The 19,821-nt window shown below is 48.7% G+C and overlaps 1 protein-coding gene across 1 annotated transcript in view; it reads right to left on the minus strand.

Moving 5' to 3' along the window:
- SIPA1L2 (signal induced proliferation associated 1 like 2) overlaps positions 1-19,821 on the minus strand; it is a 110,961-nt gene that overhangs the window by 27,421 nt on the left and 63,719 nt on the right. The window contains exons 9-15 of the mRNA XM_007466991.1: positions 14,066-14,323; positions 12,232-12,315; positions 10,689-10,789; positions 10,221-10,324; positions 8,196-8,581; positions 3,426-3,650; positions 1,132-1,285 (exon numbers count right to left, since the gene is read on the minus strand). Coding sequence (XP_007467053.1) covers positions 1,132-1,285; positions 3,426-3,650; positions 8,196-8,581; positions 10,221-10,324; positions 10,689-10,789; positions 12,232-12,315; positions 14,066-14,323 — 1,312 coding nt within the window. The remainder of the gene's footprint in view (positions 1-1,131; positions 1,286-3,425; positions 3,651-8,195; positions 8,582-10,220; positions 10,325-10,688; positions 10,790-12,231; positions 12,316-14,065; positions 14,324-19,821) is intronic.

Consider the following 19,821-nt stretch of genomic DNA (forward strand, 5'->3'; position numbering starts at 1 on the left):
ACACACAACCAGCAGGCTCTTCAGAACATGATTACAGGCCCATTAGATTAAAGCGGCTTTGTGGTAGTATCTCACGAGAGTGTTATTCTAAGAACACAATTAGGTTAATTGCAGCATTGTTTTATTATAGGGAAGACGGTAGCACAAAGGCTTGCTGTTTATCCTGCTCACAGTCAAGATGGCCATGCCTGACTTTTTTCTTTTCATTTGGACAAGAGAGCACTGAATTAGAAGGGAGAAAGGCCTGCATTCCACGGCTGACTCTGCCACCAAATATTTATGGGAACGTCACATTTCATCAGTTGGGGCACCAGTTACTTGCCAGAAGAGGAGATTGGGCTGGATTACCTGTGAGTCCTTTTTCATACTTTCCATTACTTAACAAAGTGGTTTAAGAGACTGTAATAATACATAATAAAACTAAAACTAATAAGGACAATAAAGTCATCTAACGGTAGCGAGGGTCTGAGCCCTGGTGATGAAGCCGTGCCCTCGAATGTGAGGTTGGTTTGTGAGACTGATGCGTGGCCTTTCCTTGTTGAGTGGGCACGGTTTACAAGCACGGGGCAAGTGCCATCTGATTTACGATGCCAGGCAGTAGAGTACCTAACTCCAGCCCATTTCTGGAACAGGATTACACTCAAGCAGGATGGCTTGGAGGACTCTATCCTTGGTACAAGTTCCGGAGCAAAAGTCAGGCGGTGTGAATTTTAACAGCCACTATTTCTGATGACCCGTTATATCCGGGTCCTCTGTGAAGTTGGTTCTTATCTTTGCTGTAACTCTGTAGTACATTTATCATTGCTTCCTTTTTTCAGAGGACGACACTGGGCCAAGAGATTAAGTCACATGAACAAAATCACACGGCTGATGGTCACTGCAGCCGAGAACTGAGGACAGGCCCGCCTGCCTCTAGCTTCCTCTGTCCGTCTAGAAAGCTGCCCTTCCTGACCTCTCCCAGGCTCACTCTGCTTCCTGGGGGAATAACAGTGAAAATGGCCAAACGGGCACAGAGCTGTGGGTAGGATCATGAGAGAGGCCACATGTGGGAGAACTCTGGAAGCCCTGGCGTCTCTTTAGGCTTTTCCTTAGTGTTTCCGGTCACTTCAAAGCTACACAAAAGTCACTAACCTTTCTCCTCCCCTCCTCCACTGAGGGGCTGTCGGGAAGCATCAATTTCAGAAAGTCTTCTTTCGAGAGCACGTGCTGAGTTTCTGAGACATCATCTCCCACCACTGCCTGCTGCTGAGCTGCGGTGGACAGGAGACCCATCTCACCATACAGCCTGGTGAAACAAGGCAGAAGGAAAATGAAGGTGAGTCATCAGCTTATCTGTAAAACGCCTGTAGCCTTATGAATTAAAATCCAGTCCCCAGCTTCACCCACCACGTTCATACACACACAGCTCTTCTTAGTTATTGAGCTGACTCACTTCTGCTGCATTTCTCCCAGATCCCCATGCCATCTTACGTTTGTGAAATGAGTGCAAACTTAGGTTTCTGAATAATGCAGAAACAAATCAGATCCCCAAAGCCCTGAATGAGAAAAACATAGAGCCAACTTTTCAAATAAGGCTGTGTCTTCCCTTTCCTAACCTGTGTCAGAAAACACAGTTTCAATAATTCATCGGAGATTATCTCGTGTTCTTTGAAGGAAGCCTGGTGCTTGTCCGGAATTTGAGAAAGCCCTTCTCTTGTGGCTGGGCAACCCCACGCACTGTCCACCCTGCAACACGGAGAGCCGGACCCCGGGGAACCTGATGTTGAACAGTAATCCATCCGGGTGCATGCCAAGCATTTTTATTATCAGCCATTTCGCAAAGCCGTTTGGATAAATGAAGCAGCTGTCCCCCTTGATTATCAGTATATAGAAATGTATTTATGGACAACAAAAGACGGTCCAGCCGAATTACTGTTTTCAGCTCTTTTCCAGGGAGAAAACTGGGGAGTCGTTTTTAAAAGGTTTGGTCTGCAAATGTAATCTGAGCCACGGGACATTCCTGAAGACATGGTGGGTGAAGAACCAGGGGCTGTACTGTCAGCAGAGGTGGACGGGCCGCACGACCTGAAACGTGATGCTCCAGGAACGCACGGCCCAGGGCGGCAGCTTGCAGAGGATGACCTGTGTGTGACTGTCCTGCATCACCGAGATGACCCCATCTCCAAAGCCAGGCTACTGTGTTGCAGGGTGACGGCTCACTGGGGAATTATCAGGATATGAAACTCACATGAACATGCTCAAAATTAAGAACGATTTATCGGAACTCGCTACGGCTCTTGCTTTGTTCCTGAGGTAGATCAGGAACTTTTTGGCTCTGTAAGTAGCAGCAGCGTTGATGACATGAAAGCAGTGACTGGGGAAGGTGGTTTCAAAACTTTTAAATGTGACTGAAGATGTGGTTGGCTTGGGAGCTAAAAAGGAGCCCAAGACCCGGGGGATGGGGGCTCTGCACGGAACCCCCGGGGGAAGACCCACCATGGAGGGTTTGTGACGAGGCCGTCACACGTGCCCAGCTGTGGGCCCTGAGATTCGGGGGTGGACATGCTCAAGAGCTCCAGGCCCTATCTGCTTTGGGAAAGACGTAGGGAAGAAAAAAACAAACCCAGGTCTCGTCAGTAACTGCTGGGATAATAAGGTAACACCGAAAATGCACTATTCCAGTTTCCCTATGTGTTTGAATAAAAATTGCTAGCCTTTTTTCCTGCTAACTTAGTGACTTTATTAAAATTGACAAATGATACTTCAATAAGTATGCTCTGAGGGTCTACTACTTGTGAGTCACAAGGATGTACAGAGGTGAGCAGGACATGGTACGTGAATATAAAAGCAAGGAACGGAAATTTGTTTTAGGGACTTCGCTGGTGGTGCAGTGGTTAAGAATCTGCCTGCCAACGCAAGGGACACGGGTTCAAGCCCTGGTCCGGGAAGATCCCATATGCTGCGGAGCAACTAAGCCCATGCGCCACAACTACGGAGCCTGTGCTCTAGAGCCCGCGAGCCACAACTACTGAGGCCACGAGCCACAACTACTAAAGCCCGTGCGCCTAGAGCCCATGCTCCGCGACAAGAGAAGCCACCGCAATGAGAAGCCCGCGCACCACAACAAAGAGTAGCCCCCGCTCGCTGCAACTAGAGAAAGCCCGCGGGCAGCAACGAAGAGCCAACGCAGCCAAAAATAAATAAAATAAACAAATTTATAAAAAAAAAAAAAAAGAAATTTGTTTTAATTTTATATGAGAACATCAAGGAAAGGGAAGACTTTTAAAGAGAAATATAAATGCCAACATTTAAAGAGCTTTACCAAGATGTTTCTCGATTACTCTTTTTTAGAAAATCTGTTTCTACTGGGGGGAAAAATACATTAGCTTGGTCCATGCCCCAGATGCCCAAGGTTTGCCTAGAGAAGAGACCCCCGGACACCTTACCCCTGACACTCAGCCACTTCGGGTTCCTCGGGTGGCGGGCTGTCTTCCGATTTCTTCCAGCCGATGACATATTTGTTCACGGCCCCTTGCCGGTGGTAGGCCTTGGACACGGACCCTGGGGCCTGTTGACTGCTGCTGTGAGACACGATGTACACTTTGGACGTATCCAGAGACCCACTAATTTTGGAACCGTGAGCTGAGGGGCTTCCTGAATGGCGTGAACCACTAGGGAGAAAAAGACAGAAGCTGCGATACAATCAGATCTCAGCAGTGCGGGCACGTTGCCAAACTCAGAGCCACCACGCACGGCTCCTGTCCTTCTCTGTGAGCAAAATTGGGCAGAGGGGGGCAGATGTGGCCGCCTCTCTGCCACGTGCCTTTGGAATGCCCTGCTTCCCACAGGCCAAGGGTGTTCATGTGCAAAGCTGTACGCCTGTGGCCAGAAGGATGTTCAAAGCCCAGTCAGGGGAAACCTAATAGAAAAATGGGCAACACAGTGATGCCTCAGAAGAAAAGAAACTCAAATGGTGAATAAACATAAGAGGAAGGGCTCAACATCCGCCATCCCCAAGGAAACCAGTGCAAAACCACTGCAGAGTATCAGGGCACACACACCAGACTGGCAAAAATGGGAGCCTCTTATGATGAGAGACCAGTGTTACCGGCACCTGGGGCAATGGTCACAAGCCCGATATGCTTTTCCATTTTCCTCATTCAGGCTTGATTAAAAATGTCTTTGACCCCAATAGTAAAATATCTTAAAGTTAAACTCTAAGAACAAATGTATGGAATCCATTTGACGAGCAACGTGGCAAAAACCCATATTTAGCAGCAGCAACGTTGCTCTAAAGGTTTCCTCTGAAGCAGATCAATACTCTAGAATGTTGGCAATAAGGTTTTCATGAATCCTTTCCTTCTAGAGACTCACGTTCTTATTTTAGAGTTTCACTGCCAACTCTCAATCCTTTACAAAGAGTAGAGTATGATGACATGAATAAGTGTAAACAACAGATAATCACATGCGCCACTTACAGGAGAAGCCAGAACATGGGTTTTTTTGTTTTGGTGTTTTGGCAGTTGACTTGTTTCACTTTGCTAAAGCTTGGTTAGGCTCCTATGAATACTGCTTTGTATTCTGAGCTCTTATCTAAGTGCCCTGCCCTCGTAGGAGAAAAAAAAAAAAAAAAACAACCAACCAACCAAAACGGGTTTGCTGAATTAAAAGCATGGAGCAGCAGGGGAGCCGGCTTAATGGGTGGTGATTCCTGCACACCCCTCCCTCCAGCCCCGTTCTCGCCTCGCACCAGTGCGGCTCGTCTTCAGGGGTCGTAAGTCCCCGCTCCCAGTCCTCAGTGCAATCCCGGAATCGCACCACATACATAATGGACGCTTGCTCTACTCCTGGATGGCTGTTGGGAACGTGCACGTGTATGGCGGAGCTGGTGGGGGTGGCAGTGATGCTGGTGGTGAAAAACCAGAATCAGAGTATTAAGAATGTGCCATAGATGGTCTGGGAACTGCGAACAGTCGACCGCTGGTGCCTCCTATTTCCTTAAGCGACCCAAGGCACTGGGTTACTAACTCAATCAACAAGTATTTATCCACAGTCTTCTTAGACTTCCCTCCTTCACTCAACAAACATTCCAATGCTTGTCAAGTTCAAGGACCTGTATGTACCAAGTGCTGTGGCTACAAAGTGAAGGAGACAGGCCCAGGCTCTCTAGATGAGACGAGGCAGCAGCCTGGGGTGAGATCCACACTGAGCACAAATCATGTCAATCAGGGTTGAGCGCTGAGAAGCAGCTAAAACATGGTGGGATACACGAGTGCGTGGGGTGGAGGGGTGACTAGCCAGGATGCTCGGCGCTGACGCCAGCCCCTAAGAGGCTCTCCTGCTCTCCTGTTCCCTGGACTGCACCCAGTCACAACTGAGCCCCTTGGCAGTGGGCCTCAGCTCCGAGCTGACCACACACTCAAAGGCCGATGGTACTCATCAGCACAGGGAATGTGTGTCCCCGTCTGGGTCCTGGCATTTCAGGATCTGCAGAGTCTCAGCACCACTGTGGTAGGTGGGTCCCTTGTGCACTAATGAGCCAAGTTCCTTTTACCTCAACACACTGACATTTCAAGTCTTATTTTAAATGTAAACTATTAATAGATAACACTTAAAAATACTTGAATATTTTAAAATTAAAAAAGAAAACTTTAAAATATTTGAAATCTTATTTTCTCTAGCTCTCCCATATGGGTGAGGGGACAGACAGGAGGAAGTGTTCAAAAGAGTTAATTTAATGATGAATTCCACATGAGCAAAAGCCTGCAACTGGAGTTGAAATGTGGCTTTAAAGTCACTGTCAACTAAGAAGGGCAAGAAAAAGGCACCTGGATGGGAAGGGAGCCCCTCACTCAGCACACGGCCCTTCTGCAACCGCTGTGCACATGTCCAGTGTAAAGGGGTGGAAAGAAGGAACATCGACCAGAAATGCAATCTAGCAGTTTCCTGTGCTTTCTACGAGTCTGACCCATTACATTAATGAATGCTTAAGGTGTTCCAGAAAATTGACTTCAAATCCCTATAAATATCCTGACTCTATTCATAAAAGAAGGTGCTCTGAAAGCGGTTTCCACTGAAATCTTCCTCAGTGGTGATACAAAATTCTGTTTGTGATGCCAATTACGTCTCTCTAACAAGGTATCAGGAAATCAGCCACTTTACAAAATTTTCTACACCCTGAACAAGACACCAGAAGGTTATAAAATCCCAAGATGGTTTTTACAGCCTGGCCAATGCAAAACTGTCTCTGAAAGTAAGACAGGAATAATTCGGGTAACCAAAGCCACTGACAACACTTAAATATTATTTTAGTCAGTACTAAACCTGTTTAAAGTCAAATTATTAAAGAGAACTGGTCAAAAGTAATAGGTGTCTCTACTTTGAAGTAGTTTCCATATCCTGCACTCCGTCTGCCCAGGGGTAGAAGACAGAGCCTATGGTGGGTGCTCAGGACGCCCTGTCTGCATCTCCTCCGCCTTCTCCCAGGGACACGATCCTCTGATTTTCTTCTGGGGAAGTGACTCTCTTCCCCAGTCTCCAGCTGCGTGGTTTGGCAGACTGACCACCAGGCCCCCAGAGCACAGTGATTAAAGCCAAGAACACGTGAGGAGACACTGGTGTGGCAGGGCAGGGGGGCATGTCTGCAGGAACTTGAAAAAGATCCGCACTTTCTTCCTGTGACGGGATCAGTAGCACGGGAGGCCTGCAGGTGATACAGCAGGTGGCACAGCCATTCTCATCGCTGAGATTTCAGGGCCGTCCTGCCGAGGCCACGGACCGGGGGGACCTGGTCTCACGTGACATCATGTGAGCTGCTGTGTCAAAGCAGAACCTTCACAGTTCTGGCCTGCGGGGTTCCATAAGCCAAAATACTACCTTCGCTGTGTGAGCTAATTCGTGTGCAGTTTTCTTTAACTTGTCACATAAATGCCCTCGAATGACACAAATGATGTAAGTGTAAGACACAGACGACGACGTGAGCGACATGAGAAGGAAAGCAGAAAGGCGGCTGTGAGCACCGTGTGTGCAGGCACCCTCGTGTTTTAGGTTTGTGTAAAAAAAATTAATTTATGGTAATTTTCCAGGACTTAGAAGTTTAAAACGTTTTTTCAAACAAGATCAGACATCACATGACATCAGTCATGAAAATAACAGCACCGATGATGAGGTCTCGGCCTCGACTGAGAGGAAAGCCGAAGTGATTCCTGTGTCTGTTTTGTGGTCACAGCTACTCTCTCTCCCTTCTGCCCGTCGGTTCGTCCCTCCCGGCTCGGCAGTGGCCGCGTGAGGACGGGCAGAAGGTCAGAGGGCAGCGGGCTCGGCCTGGGTGAAGGCAGCCGAGGAGAACAGAGGCCGGCGCTGGGAACCCCACGGCCAGCCTCAAGCACCATCGCTGGAGAAGTGCCTCCGCCACGGCCTTAGGGACCTGGAAGGATAATCCCATCAGTGTTCATCTGACTGCCCTCCAGCAGCCAGAGAGCTCTGGGGAAAAGTCAGACAGTCACTCAGAGCTGAAGGCGGGAAGGCCTTGGAGACAGCAAGGAGAACGAGAGCAGTCGTCGGTGTGCAGTAAATTCTACGCACGGCCAAACCTGAATGAAAGCGTTTCTCTGCCTGGTCTTTGAAGGGAGGAATCACCAATTATGAGTTTTAAAGTCACTGTACAGACATATGTCAAATAGGAGTTTAAAACTACTCATAACTATATACTGCACATTCGTAGTTAGAATACAATTCCTTTAAATTTAGCTAGTCTTTTTTTTTTTTAATTGGACTGTCACTGTGAACATACGTCTATTAGTGCACACACTGGTGAGAGGGGGCCCGCGGACCAGGGGAGAGCGGGGCACGGGCCTTCGGAGGGACGACGAGAGGCCACCCCCGCCCACCGTCACTGTCCACTATCCCCTGAGCACTGTCCAGCTTGTCATCTCCTGAAAATCAGGGACAACAGATTGAACTGGGAGAGACAGATGAGTGGTCTGATAAGGGCCATGAGCATCTCTATTTAGTTTTCTCTCCATTTTCAAGAGAAAGGAAGGTAGAATCGCAAACGTATTCGTGTGCACATTTCAGAGGAGACTCTGGAAGCAAGCGTTTCCTCTGAAGTCAGGCCGCGTGGCACACAGGTGGCAATGACCTCAGGCGCCTGCTGGTCCTACTTCGGGCCCCTCTCCCACCCCAGCCCAGGCGACGGTGCCGGCGCAGGGACTTACCTGGAGTGGGATGAGATCTCGCTGAGGTCGCCCAGGCTGCCGTCAGCAGCATGGCCGGCGGAGATGCTGGGCGCATAGCCGTGGACCGCGTACATCTTGGCCTGCTCGTCGTCGGGCCCCGGGATGTCCGAGTCAGCCCACTGCTCCGCCTGCCCGTGGACCAGGGACCTGCTGCCCGCCAGGTGCACGGGGCCGAGGACCGCGGCGGGCATGCACGGGGCCGTGTCGATGCCACTGTCCGTGGAGGCGCCCTTGATGTACGTAAGCCCCGGCAACTCGGGGTCCATCAGGTCCCCGGACCCAAAGTGCTTGTCATCGCTGTTGCCAGAGGTGTCGCTGGAGAGTGTGTTGCTGCTGGAATGGCTGGGGCAGCTTTTCTCTCCAATCTTGAGAAGAAAGAGAAACGGGAAGGCTTCCAACAAATCCCACACTTTGCTTCTTTGTGAAGAGGTCATTCCCCCGCCCCCAGACTCAGGAAGCCGCAAACCCGAACCCCTTCTGCTCACTTGTCAGTGCGAGGCAAGGAAAGAACTTCCTTGTAAAAAATATCCTGGTTTCATGCAAAAGTCCCCCTGAGTCATAATTCCTCCCATCATTCATCTTAACCTAAATGGGTATCTTTTCAAGTCTTTGTTCAATTACTTGTGCATGAAACGCCAAAGTATTGCCAGGGTGTCACTAACCAGAAAGTAATCAACGAAGGTTACGGAAGCTGAGAAAGCACATGGGGAATCAGTAAAAGGAGGACAGCAGCCCTTCCTCCAGAAGATGCTCCTACGACGAATGACAGGGCCAGCCCTGCATTTGGGGCTGAAGACCCAGGTCTGAAATCACAGCGATGGGGCTTTGGACAGCCACTCTATCCCACCCTCTGCTTATTACTCTAAGCCCAGTGATCACTGCATGGACCCAACCAGCTCACGTGCAGAAGCACAGTGTAAATACGAGCCATATGCCCCAGAGTCCAAGTCAGGGCAGCCCCGGGGGGCTGACGAGATGGGGTGCTCTCGGGAGTGCTCTGAGGTCCCTGGAAGATGAAGCCAAGAGAACAGGGTAAATGTCCCCGTCTGAGGATGTCCTGGTACAGACATGGCCCCTCTCCTCAGGCTGGGAAAACTAACGAGGCCCAAATCGTCAGCCAAAGGCTGTGCAGTCGTGAGACCCAGCCGAGCCCCGATCTATTTTCAAGTGGTTTGGCCTTTCCTTCCTTCCTATCACATCCTTAAGCAACTCCCCTTGCCCTTTGTTATCACACATGGATCTTCTGTGCAGGTGGCATTGATTGGCTCCATGAGGCTGGCTCGAGACGAGGTGGGGATACAGCTGAGAGACAGAGGCCACATGTTCGCAGGTAACACTCGGCTAGCTCTACAGCTGGCCGGTGACGCACGGAGGAGATGGAAAGGAACAACTCAGGTCAAGGCCTGATCAAACGCCCACAGGTTCTGAAAAATCAGCTGCTTTATAAGGCTGGCTTCATTTGGCAACAACTACAGTTCCTGTTTTCACGTTTAACTGGAAGTTTTCTTTCATTGAGCTACAGTCACCGACATGGCCCACTTTTTCATTTTTGCGGAAAGTAAACAAAACCACGCGGGCACTGTGGGAACACCGGCTGCCTGTCAGTTGGCTGGGGCTGGTATTACTGCGCACCACCTATAGCTGTCCACTGAGCCCCGGGCAGAGTGTCGCCCACCACACACCCCGCTTCACAGGTTCCGCTTCTGTGCTGTGCCCACAAGTGGGTAAGAGTTAACAGATTAAAAATACCAAGGATCAAAGGCTGAGGCTACAATCTTGGCTCTGCCAATAATTTACGATATGATCTTTCTTTGTAAATCAAGGAGGAAAAAAAAAAAACAAAAACCCTTAACTTTTCATTTAGTTTTTTTTTTCCCCTCCATCCAAGAGCCTCGTGAGGTAAAAGACACCCCTGAGAATCCCTGGCAACAACGGTAATAAATCGCGTGTGCTGAGATGATCACAAGGGCCGAAGGAACGTTAGTTCATGAGGACAGGACTCACATGAGAAAGCTTATTGGGGGAATCCTTGCAGCCTCCATCATTCTGCAGGCCTCTTTCTTTATAGGAGCTCAGGACTTTGGGAGGTGGGCCGTGCCATTTGGTTTCTGTCACAAAGAGAGAGAAGACTTAACATTTCATTTCTCGTGTTAACGAAGGAGCGAAGAAATGCAGGAGCCGAACAAGTGGTTCAGTGACCACGACGAGGACTGTGGTTCTAGGACCTTCTCCCAGTCCTGCCGATGGAGACACCCTGGAGCAGTCAGAACTGCTCACAGCGCTCATGGTCCGTTCCTCAGGCACCACAGGCACCACCCACCGTGACCACGTCCCAGACGATGTCACGAGGTCCAGCGGCCAACTCGCACAGGGCGGGATGCAGCTGACCAGACGTGCACGGCTGAAGGAACAAGTGATGGGGGAGGGAGGGGGCAGGAGGGAGGGGCGCCTCGGGGCAGGGGTCCTTGTTACCAGGGTGTCTGCTTCCTTCCATGGCGTCCTCCCGCTCCCTGGCCCCTTCACATTCCAAAGGGCCGGAGCCCTGGTGCTCAAGCAGCAGGGGAGACTGGCACCTGGAAAGAACACAGAGCTGAGCCCGCCTCGCCCTCCATCAACCCGCCACTGTCCCGTGTGTGTGCTGGCTCCCAGAGGGGCAATCCCAGGGACCCCTAAACAGAGGCTGTCTCTGGCAGATGGAAATGCAGTCTTCCAGCCCAGCCCTGCCTGAGAGACTCAGAGCATCTGGAACTGGGGACTCTTGTTTCACCACTGGGTCCATAGAGGCACTTGGATGACACTGTTTACAGATAAAGGAGGTGGCCGACGCTAGGGGATGGAAGGACTGTCTGGGGTCAGACGGCTCGTCCCTGATGGGCTGAGGATGGGCTCACTGTTTTTGCTGTCGCTGTTTCTCTTGTGCACTGATACTTTCTTATATCAAAGTTTTTAAGGAAAAAGAAAATCAGGTTGATTGGCGCTAGACTACATCCAGGTGGACTTTATTTTATGAAAACCCCCAAATAGGACAATTCACTCTTCCAAAAGAAACTGCAGAAAACTTATTCACGTTACAAAGGGACACTTACTTACAGAATCCCAGTTACAGACCCCGATTTGCAGAAAAAGCCAGAAGTGGTTTTTCCATTGACAGAAAAGACTCCCCTCTACTTTAAAAATGCAACTCAACGGAGAAATATTTCTTGAAGTACCACTTTTAAGAACCCCCTCTAGGATCTAAGGTAGGGAATGCACGGAACTCGGACTGCAAAGCCCCACTTCTCAGCCCGAACCAGAAGGAAGGAGCGTGCCGGGGAGAGACGTTTCCCTGGGCACGTGCGAGAGCAGTAATAGAAGGTTCTCTGGTCTGGTGAAAAGCCTCCCCAGCTGACCTGGCCGTTCTCTTGTCTAATCAGTGCAGCCAGCTCCTTTGAGCAGCAGAGACAACACTGGGCCCCAGCAGCACACAGAAACACTGCTGCCGTGAGCCAGGCCCGCATCTCCATGGGAAAGCACACCCGCCCCGCTGTTTCCCCTGAGTGACTGTGTCAGTCAATTCTGTGTCCTGTTCACAGGCACCCTCAGGGTCCTAGATGCTCTGCTCACACACTACAAGGGACCTGCTAAATCTGCCTTCTCTGATTCTGGGCTGGGTTTGGGAGAGAAAACGCTTTCAGGAGAGGCTGTGAATTTATTCCTCGTCAGCAGTTCAAGTGAAGGGAAACTCCCAAGGACCATTGCCCACAGGGTCTCCAAACCCTTATTTTTTAAATGTTCAAAAAGACTCTCCCTTATTTAAAAAAAAAAAAAAAAAAAATCAGACAAGCTCAGAATACAGACAAATGAGTGCCACCTCCATAGAAATGATGAGCTATCCAGCCTGGATGCACCTGTCCTATCAAAGGTCTGTCTTCATTTCTCTGTCCCCCAGTGGCCTCGTGCACAGTAAGCGCTTCTGAATGCGCCCTGCAAACAAGGGCCCCCCAGGGGCCCGCGGAAAGGTGAAAATGAGCGGTACCCGTCATATCCAGCTTGTGGTCTCCAGGGTCCGCTCCCGCCGGGTCCGGGATCACTGGAGGAGGACTGGTTGCTGGGTGAACTTCTGAAAGGTTGAGTAGAATCAGGAACCGGGCCCTGAGGGGTCTGCAGGCTGCCAACATCCTGACCTGACTTGTTTCGTTTTACAAATGAATTCATTTTTCAGTGATGAAGAAAAGGAGAAACATGCATCGCAGTCGTGGACAACTAAACTAAGAATTGGTGATGCCATGAGATTTCAGGTGGTTTACGGTTGGTAATTTATTATAAGAAAGAGATGTGGCAGAAACAAGACTTCCCCATCTAAAGATTTCAAGCACAGCTAATGACGCCAGTGAAACACGCGGAACACCCAAGAACACAGAATTACGAAAACATCGCTACTACTTGGTCTGGGAGACTTAATGCAAGGCACGTTGTGGTTCTATATTTAAAATCCATACAGAGAGAAAACCCTAAATTTCTGGCAAAGCCATTTATTTCCACACATCGATTGAATGCCATCCTATTTATTTCAGACACACAAAAATGAATGATCCTCGTGAGAATTCACTTGATGAAGATGTGCTCGCCAACTTTCCCTGTTACTATTAGAACCCTTCCTTATAATTTACTAAATTCTATGTTAATAAGGGATGTTCTGCAGACCCCTTCCCTTCCAGATGTCACCCTTTTCACCTGGGCTATGTACTGTGTGCATTTCTCTGAATATGGGAAGTTTATAAACTCAGCAGACCTTTGAAAAGAGACCAAGAGCCCAGATGACTTAGCGTCAAGTTGATGTAACACCATTCCTGCACTCACTCTTAGAAGAATAGACTGGAGGAAGCAGAGGAAGACCACATGTTTTCATCTTAGCAATTATTATTAATACCTATATAGGCTCCCTATGTGCCAGGAATGGTTCTAAGCAGTTTACCTCTCTTGATTGACTCAATTGTCCTAATGCCCTGGGGAGGTCTCTATTATTGCTAAATTGATTTTTCAGACGAGGAAACTGGAGACTGGGAGAGGCCGAGTAACAGGCCAAGGTGATGACCCGTCAAGCAAACAGCCTGGCCCAGCGTCTGCTTACAGCATACGCTCTATTAGACGAGAGCCTGACAAGACATTCGGAGGAAACTCACGGTGTCTCCATGGCCCATAAGTTATGCGAAAGTTAAAACAGAAGGAGTAGGAATCAACAACCGCGACAAAACAAATTTACTACGTTGTTCACTTAAAACTACCTTTGCGAATTATGCAACCCCCGAAAATTCTCACCAGCTTCTAATGCCGTTGGATTTAACTTTTAAACGAGTGCATTCTCTCAGGGAAAAACTTAATTTTAAACTCAACTCCCTTTGCTTAAAATGAGAGAGAAAAACAAAGAGATGATGCTAATGATCCTAGGACCTCTGAAAATACTACACCCACGAGGGTGATGGGATTTCATCGCTGATTCTGCAGCTTTGTTTTCTTTATACTCAAACCGTTCATATTTATCTAGAGGCTCCTGCAAAATGGTTTCTCGGATATCTTTCCCGAGATGGTGTGGAGAGTGAGTTGACAGGAGGATCGCGGTAGAGAGGGATGGCCGTGGCCCTGGGGGGCAGCGTCCGTGGGGAGGACCTGCATGCCATCAGCATCGTCGCTGGGCCAGGACCCCAAGCACCCCAGCATCTGGGGCCCGCCCGGCCACCCTGCCTGGCCACTTGGTCAGAACAAGCTGACTCAGAAATGACGAAGCCACATAAAGGTCCCCCTGACCCTCTGAAGTTCTAGCTGCAAGAGCTTCACAAGGGCTGCCCTTGAGGAAACGGTACCAGCCTTACCTGGTGCCGTCGGGCAGCTTCCGGTCAAAGGAGGTGCTGCGTGGGATGGCAGCCTGGGTCTGTGGGAGCAGCGGCTGGCACTGCAGCCTGTCAGGCGTGCTGGGCACCGGGGAGGCCCTGGGCAGGGGCTGCAGGGCGGGCGTGGGCACTCGGTGCCATGTGGTGTTCCTCCGGAAGGGGGTCTTGTACTCACAGGGGGTGCCCTCGCTGTCGAGCTTGTACTCCACCATGGGGATCCGGCAGAGCTCCGAACACCCTCTGTGAAGCCAAGAAGAGATGGTCGGGGGGTGCTCAGCGCTGAGCCCTCAGCACCGTCACTCGCGACCGCACACGTGCTTCTCGGGGCACACAGACAGTGATGCATAGCCATCACCCTCAGGAGCAGCCCTGGCGACGGTGACCTTGTCTGTTCACCCCACAGCACGGGTCACGAGGAGGCGGCAGTCTCGCGCCCGTGGCTCTGATTAACCGATAGATACACCTGTCAGGTGTTTCATTCATAGGCGCTGTCTCTCCAGGTAGCCTGCAAACTTCATGGACAGACTGCCATATATCTTTAACCACTTTGCATACATTGAATCATCTGCATTGAACATGGGTGATAAATAAACTTTAATCGATGAAAAACGCCTCATATATAATCTAAACAGATAGCTGAAAGTACAGTTGTATCATCGGGAATCAGAGTCACATGTTATACCAAGTCTGAGAAAAGTGAAAAACAAACTTCTCAAAAGCTGTCACAGTCAAGGGAAAGCCTGAGTGTCCATTCTGCCAAAGTCACGTGTGGTCTTAGTTACACGGTCACTCCCACGGGTCCTCACAAAGTCACCTCCTGTGGGCTCAAATGATCAGTCAGGGATGTAAGACCCTTTAGCCTGAAAAATGTGATCTCAGACATACCTCAAGTTACACCATGCACATAGTAATACTGACTTGACCAAAGTGACCTGCAAAGCCAATTGGTGCTGTTTGGCCAGGACACAGGAAGCCTCGGTAAGTCTCAAATTTGAGTGTCAGGGTAAATCATCCCAAGTTACCACATGAATGAAGCCATGCCTCTACCTAGACGTTCCGGAGTCAGCAGAAAAACTTTCTCATATTCACTCTAAGAAATCTATTAAGGCAATAAGGTATCGCTCTTTAAACAGGAGACTTTCATCCTCAAGATGGTGGGGTAAAACTTTTCAGAATCATTACAAAAGAACAAAGAGAACAAAAACCAAAAACAAAGTGGACCATCAACAAAACTTGGAGACACCAAAACACACTATATAAAGATGGAAGGCAATATCGAGACTGGAAAATCTACAGAGAAGGACAGTGGATAAGCTATCACCTAGGATTGGGGATGGGAATAGAGAGTGTCTCTATATCAGAACAAGGTTTCTTTTTCAGATGATTAGGATTTTCTAAAATTAGAATGGGGTGATGGTTGCACAACTCTGAAAATATTCTAAAAACGGGTAAATGCTAGATTTTAATAAATTTCACGAATTAAAAAACAAAGAAGAAGGAAGGCAAATGGGAGAACATCAATGGTGGAGCACAGAAAGGCAAACCCAAGGGTGTGCAGAGGGAAACATAAAGAGAAGCACGACCATCCCCTTGCGCACTTGAACAGGTGCAGGAACAGAGGTGCCACAGAGAGCGGAAGGGGAAGGGAAGGAGTGAGCAGAGAAAAGTGTGACCCTGGGGTCCAGGCGGCACTGGGCCTCGTCTGACAATACCCACCCCCACCTCTAGAGGGCAGGAGCAATGGTCTCGGGAACCCAACCTGAAAGGAGGGACTCAAGGTCAGGAGGTACCCAGAAGAGCACAGCTGAAAACAAAAGGTGAAGTAAAAGCTTCACTGGAAATGAGACCCCGAGTTGCTCCTTCCTCCAAGCCCAGCTTCAGGGTCACGCCTCAAAGAACAGGGATCTTTCTCCAGAGTAAAGACAAGCAGGTGTACGCCACCTGATCACCCTGCCATGAGGCTCACCACCCTCAGAGAAGAGAAGGAACTTTTGAAATTTAAAAAGTGGATGGCTAAAATTCAAAATAAAAAATCCAGTAAGACAGGTGGAAGGTAAACTGAGGAACTCTCCCAAATCATTACAGGAGAGCAAATGCAAGAAAATTCAAGTTCAATCCCAGAAGTCTAACATCCACCTAACTGAGAAAGAGAAGAGAGAGAAAAAGGTGGGAAGAAATGATTAAGAAATAATACAAGAGGGCTTCCCTGGTGGCGCAGTGGTTGAGAGTCCGCCTGCCGATGCAGGGGACGCGGGTTCGTGCCCTGGTCCGGAAAGATCCCACATGCTGCGGAGCGGCTGGGCCTGTGAGCCGTGGCCGCTGAGCCCGTGCGTCCGGAGCCTGTGCTCCTCAACGGGAGAGGCCACAACAGTGAGAGGCCCGCGTACCGCAAAAAAAAAAAAAAAAAAGAAAGAAAGAATACAAGAAAATTTCCAGAACTAAAAGATAGGTAAAACCAGATTTGACAGTCTCTAGTAGAATGAATGAAAAAAAGGTCCGTATCAAGACATATTCTTGTGGACTTCAGAGTCCTGGGTTAAAGCAGAGACCCTAAGTGTCTGGTGCAGAGCCCACACAAAGGCCTGGGTCACTGAACGGTCCATTCTTCTCAACAGCAATGATGGGTGAAAGGTTCTCACCTGTAAAATCAACAGTACTTGGAGCTTGGGACTGAGAGAGGGATAGAAACCAAAAACAATGCTCTGCTTTTTGGCTTGGGAAACCAAATGGATGGTGATGCCACCCTTTGAGAATAGAAGAAGTGAACTGAATAAAGCATCCTAAGGAGATACGTATGCCTGTTACACAGAATGGGGCAGGGATTGTCTCTTGACCAGTAAACTTGACTTCCTATCTTTTATTTTAACTCTCCTTCCCCCAAAGCAAAATTCACCTCTCTTAATCTAAGCAAGTTTAAATTACTTTTGATTTACTGAATGTGCTAAGTTACTGGTCAAATTTAATAATTCGAGATTTACATTGGATTGCATTTTTTTAAATAAAATGCCAAGATGCTACAATTTTTTGCTCACGGACATATTGTTTCCAAGTGTTTTTCTATTTAACTAGATACCACATCCCCTGGGACTACTGACTCGTGCATATGGCCAGTGACGTAATCAGAAATCATAAAGGTGGGATATTAGTATACATCAAAACATCAAGAAAACCGACTCTTGTAGTCCCCTGGAACTGATGTTGTAAGTAAGTCCCTGGATGTTCAGGTGAGCCTCAGGCTTTGGTGTCTCAAAGGCTGAAGCTGTCTGAATCGTCCAAGTCAAGGAATCTCTAACAGAGACCAACCAAAGTGACAGGTCCCGGAGTTATGTTTTGAATGAAAGGCAAGTGAACCTTGAATCCTAGGGACTAAAGGGCACCTTGCATTTCCAGTGTTTGTTTGGGTTCCCAGTTGATTGGGTTTGGTTTAAAAAGAAAGAATGAGGGGCTTCCCTGGTGACGCAGCGGTTAAGAATCCGCCTGCCAATGCAGAGGACACGGGTTCGAGCCCTGATCCGGGAAGATCCCACATGCTGTGGAGCAACTGGGCCAGCGCGCCACAACTACTGCGCCTGCGCTCTAGAGCCCACGAGCTACTGAGCCCGAGTGCCACAACTACTGAGCCCGCGTGCCACAACTACTGAAGTCCGAGCGCCTAGAGCCCGTGCTCTGCAATAAGAGAAGCCACCGCAATGAGAAGCCCACACACCACAACAAAAAGTAGCCCCCACGTAGCAACGAAGACCCAATGCAGCCAAAAATAAAAATTAATAAAACAAATAAATGTATTAAAAAAATTAAAAAATAAAAAAAATGAAAAGAAAGAATGAGAAAAGAGAAGACAGATGGCTGGGTAGTATGGGATCTTTAATTCACGCTTATAGATTGTAGTCTTCAGTAAGATGCTGTAATTTAGCTTCAATCTTGGATGAAAAAATGTTATATAAATGCATAATCATGACTAATATTTGAGAGACCGCTGACAAAAACTTGTGCCATGCATTAGGTTGAAGAGAGAGTCAGGGTTGAATATTTCATTTCCAACCTCCTGCACAAGGTCATATGTAAATGATCTTTTAATACTAAACATGGGCATTCTTTTGCCCTAATAAAAATCAGCTTAAAGAATGACTTTATTTTAAAATCAAAATTAATTGTTATGACACTTTTACAGTAACCACTCTTACAAAAGAGATTTTTGCTTTGTTTACTTCTATGGCCAAGACATCCAATAAACATCACTAATTATAACATATCATCAAATCTAGTCAAACTCAGCTCTGCTCCAGAAGTATAAGAAGTCCTTGAAGGATACATATGGAAATTTAACCAATTTTTAGGGAAACGGGAAGAGGTGTAGAATAAGAATTACACATTAGTCTGCAGAGGGGCTCACGCTCCAGCAGGTGCCAGGAACTGCACCTGCCCGTGAGCACACTTCTCTCTCCGCCTTGGGTGGCCAGAGCACAGGACGCCAGGCAAGATCTCAGCTCATCTGAGCATCCAACCTGGCACTGCTGTGAAGGGCACATGGCACACATTCCTGGGAAGTAAAGGCCAATTCAAACCCAAACTGACCAAGTGCAAAAAAGACAGCACAAGAAGTCATTTCCGAACAAGTGAGCTGCTAATCTTGTGTGCAACTGAACCATGTTTTGAAGAAAAGACTTAAGTCTTTTGCTTTCCTGCATTAGTGCAGAAATCCAGACCTCACTGATAATCGTGCTCCACCTCCTTTCGACACACCAAATCGAGTCAATGGATGTGAATGGCATTTCTAGCTTCTGGCACGGTTTTTTTTTTTTTTTTGCGGTACGCGGGCCTCTCACTGCTGTGGCCTCTCCCGTTGCGGAGCACAGGCTCCGGACGCGCAGGCTCAGCGGCCATGGCTCACGGGCCCAGCCGCTCCGCGGCATGTGGAATCTTCCCGGACCGGGGCACGAACCCGTGTCCCCTGCATCGGCAGGCGGACTCTCAACCGCTGCGCCACCAGGGAAGCCCAATAAACATAATTTTTAACACTGCTTGTCTAGCCAGTAACTTTTCTGAGGCTAATAATCTCCCTCAGTCGTCTATCCTGGAAGGGAAGACATTCTGTAGACCAAGAACATCATAAAAAACGTGCCGGTTAAAAATGTGACACTACAAAACTGTAAGAATAACAAGTGGTTCCGTGAGTTGCAGCCCTCAGAGGATCTTACGTTTGACCGCTTTAATCTGACAAACAATCCCATTGTCCTTCTAAACCTGGCACCGTGGACCCCGCAGGATGGCTTATTCCTGTACGAGGGACACTCAGTAATTCTTCACACCCACACACACCTGTGCTCTCCTCTGCTTCCGGAAGCTCCCGAGATCAGGGTTTCCCACCTGTAGATTTCTAGTCTGTGGCTGCTCCCACATCCCGGCTTCTGGGCACGGCCAGCGCAAAGGTGGTGTCCTCTCTATTCACAGCTAACAGGCACCCACGCTCACTGCCTAGCACTGTAGCTACAGACGCACAACTTGAGAGACACCAGCAAGGTCCCCAAGATGGCAACATTCCTTTCAAATGACACCTCCAGTCTCCCAGAAGCACCCTCCATTTAGCATCAATAAATGGGCGCTTGAAGCAGAATCACTGCCGGCCAGGTTGTGGACTCGGCTCTTTAAAGGAGCCATTCAACCTCAGCAGCCTGGCCACCAGGACCATCACTGTCTGAGCCCAGCCAAGCTGCAGTGTTCTCTATTCACTTCCAGCA

Source organism: Lipotes vexillifer, unplaced genomic scaffold (assembly GCF_000442215.2).
Source record: "Lipotes vexillifer unplaced genomic scaffold, Lipotes_vexillifer_v1.1 scaffold410, whole genome shotgun sequence".
NCBI classification, from domain to species: Eukaryota; Metazoa; Chordata; class Mammalia; order Artiodactyla; family Lipotidae; genus Lipotes; species Lipotes vexillifer.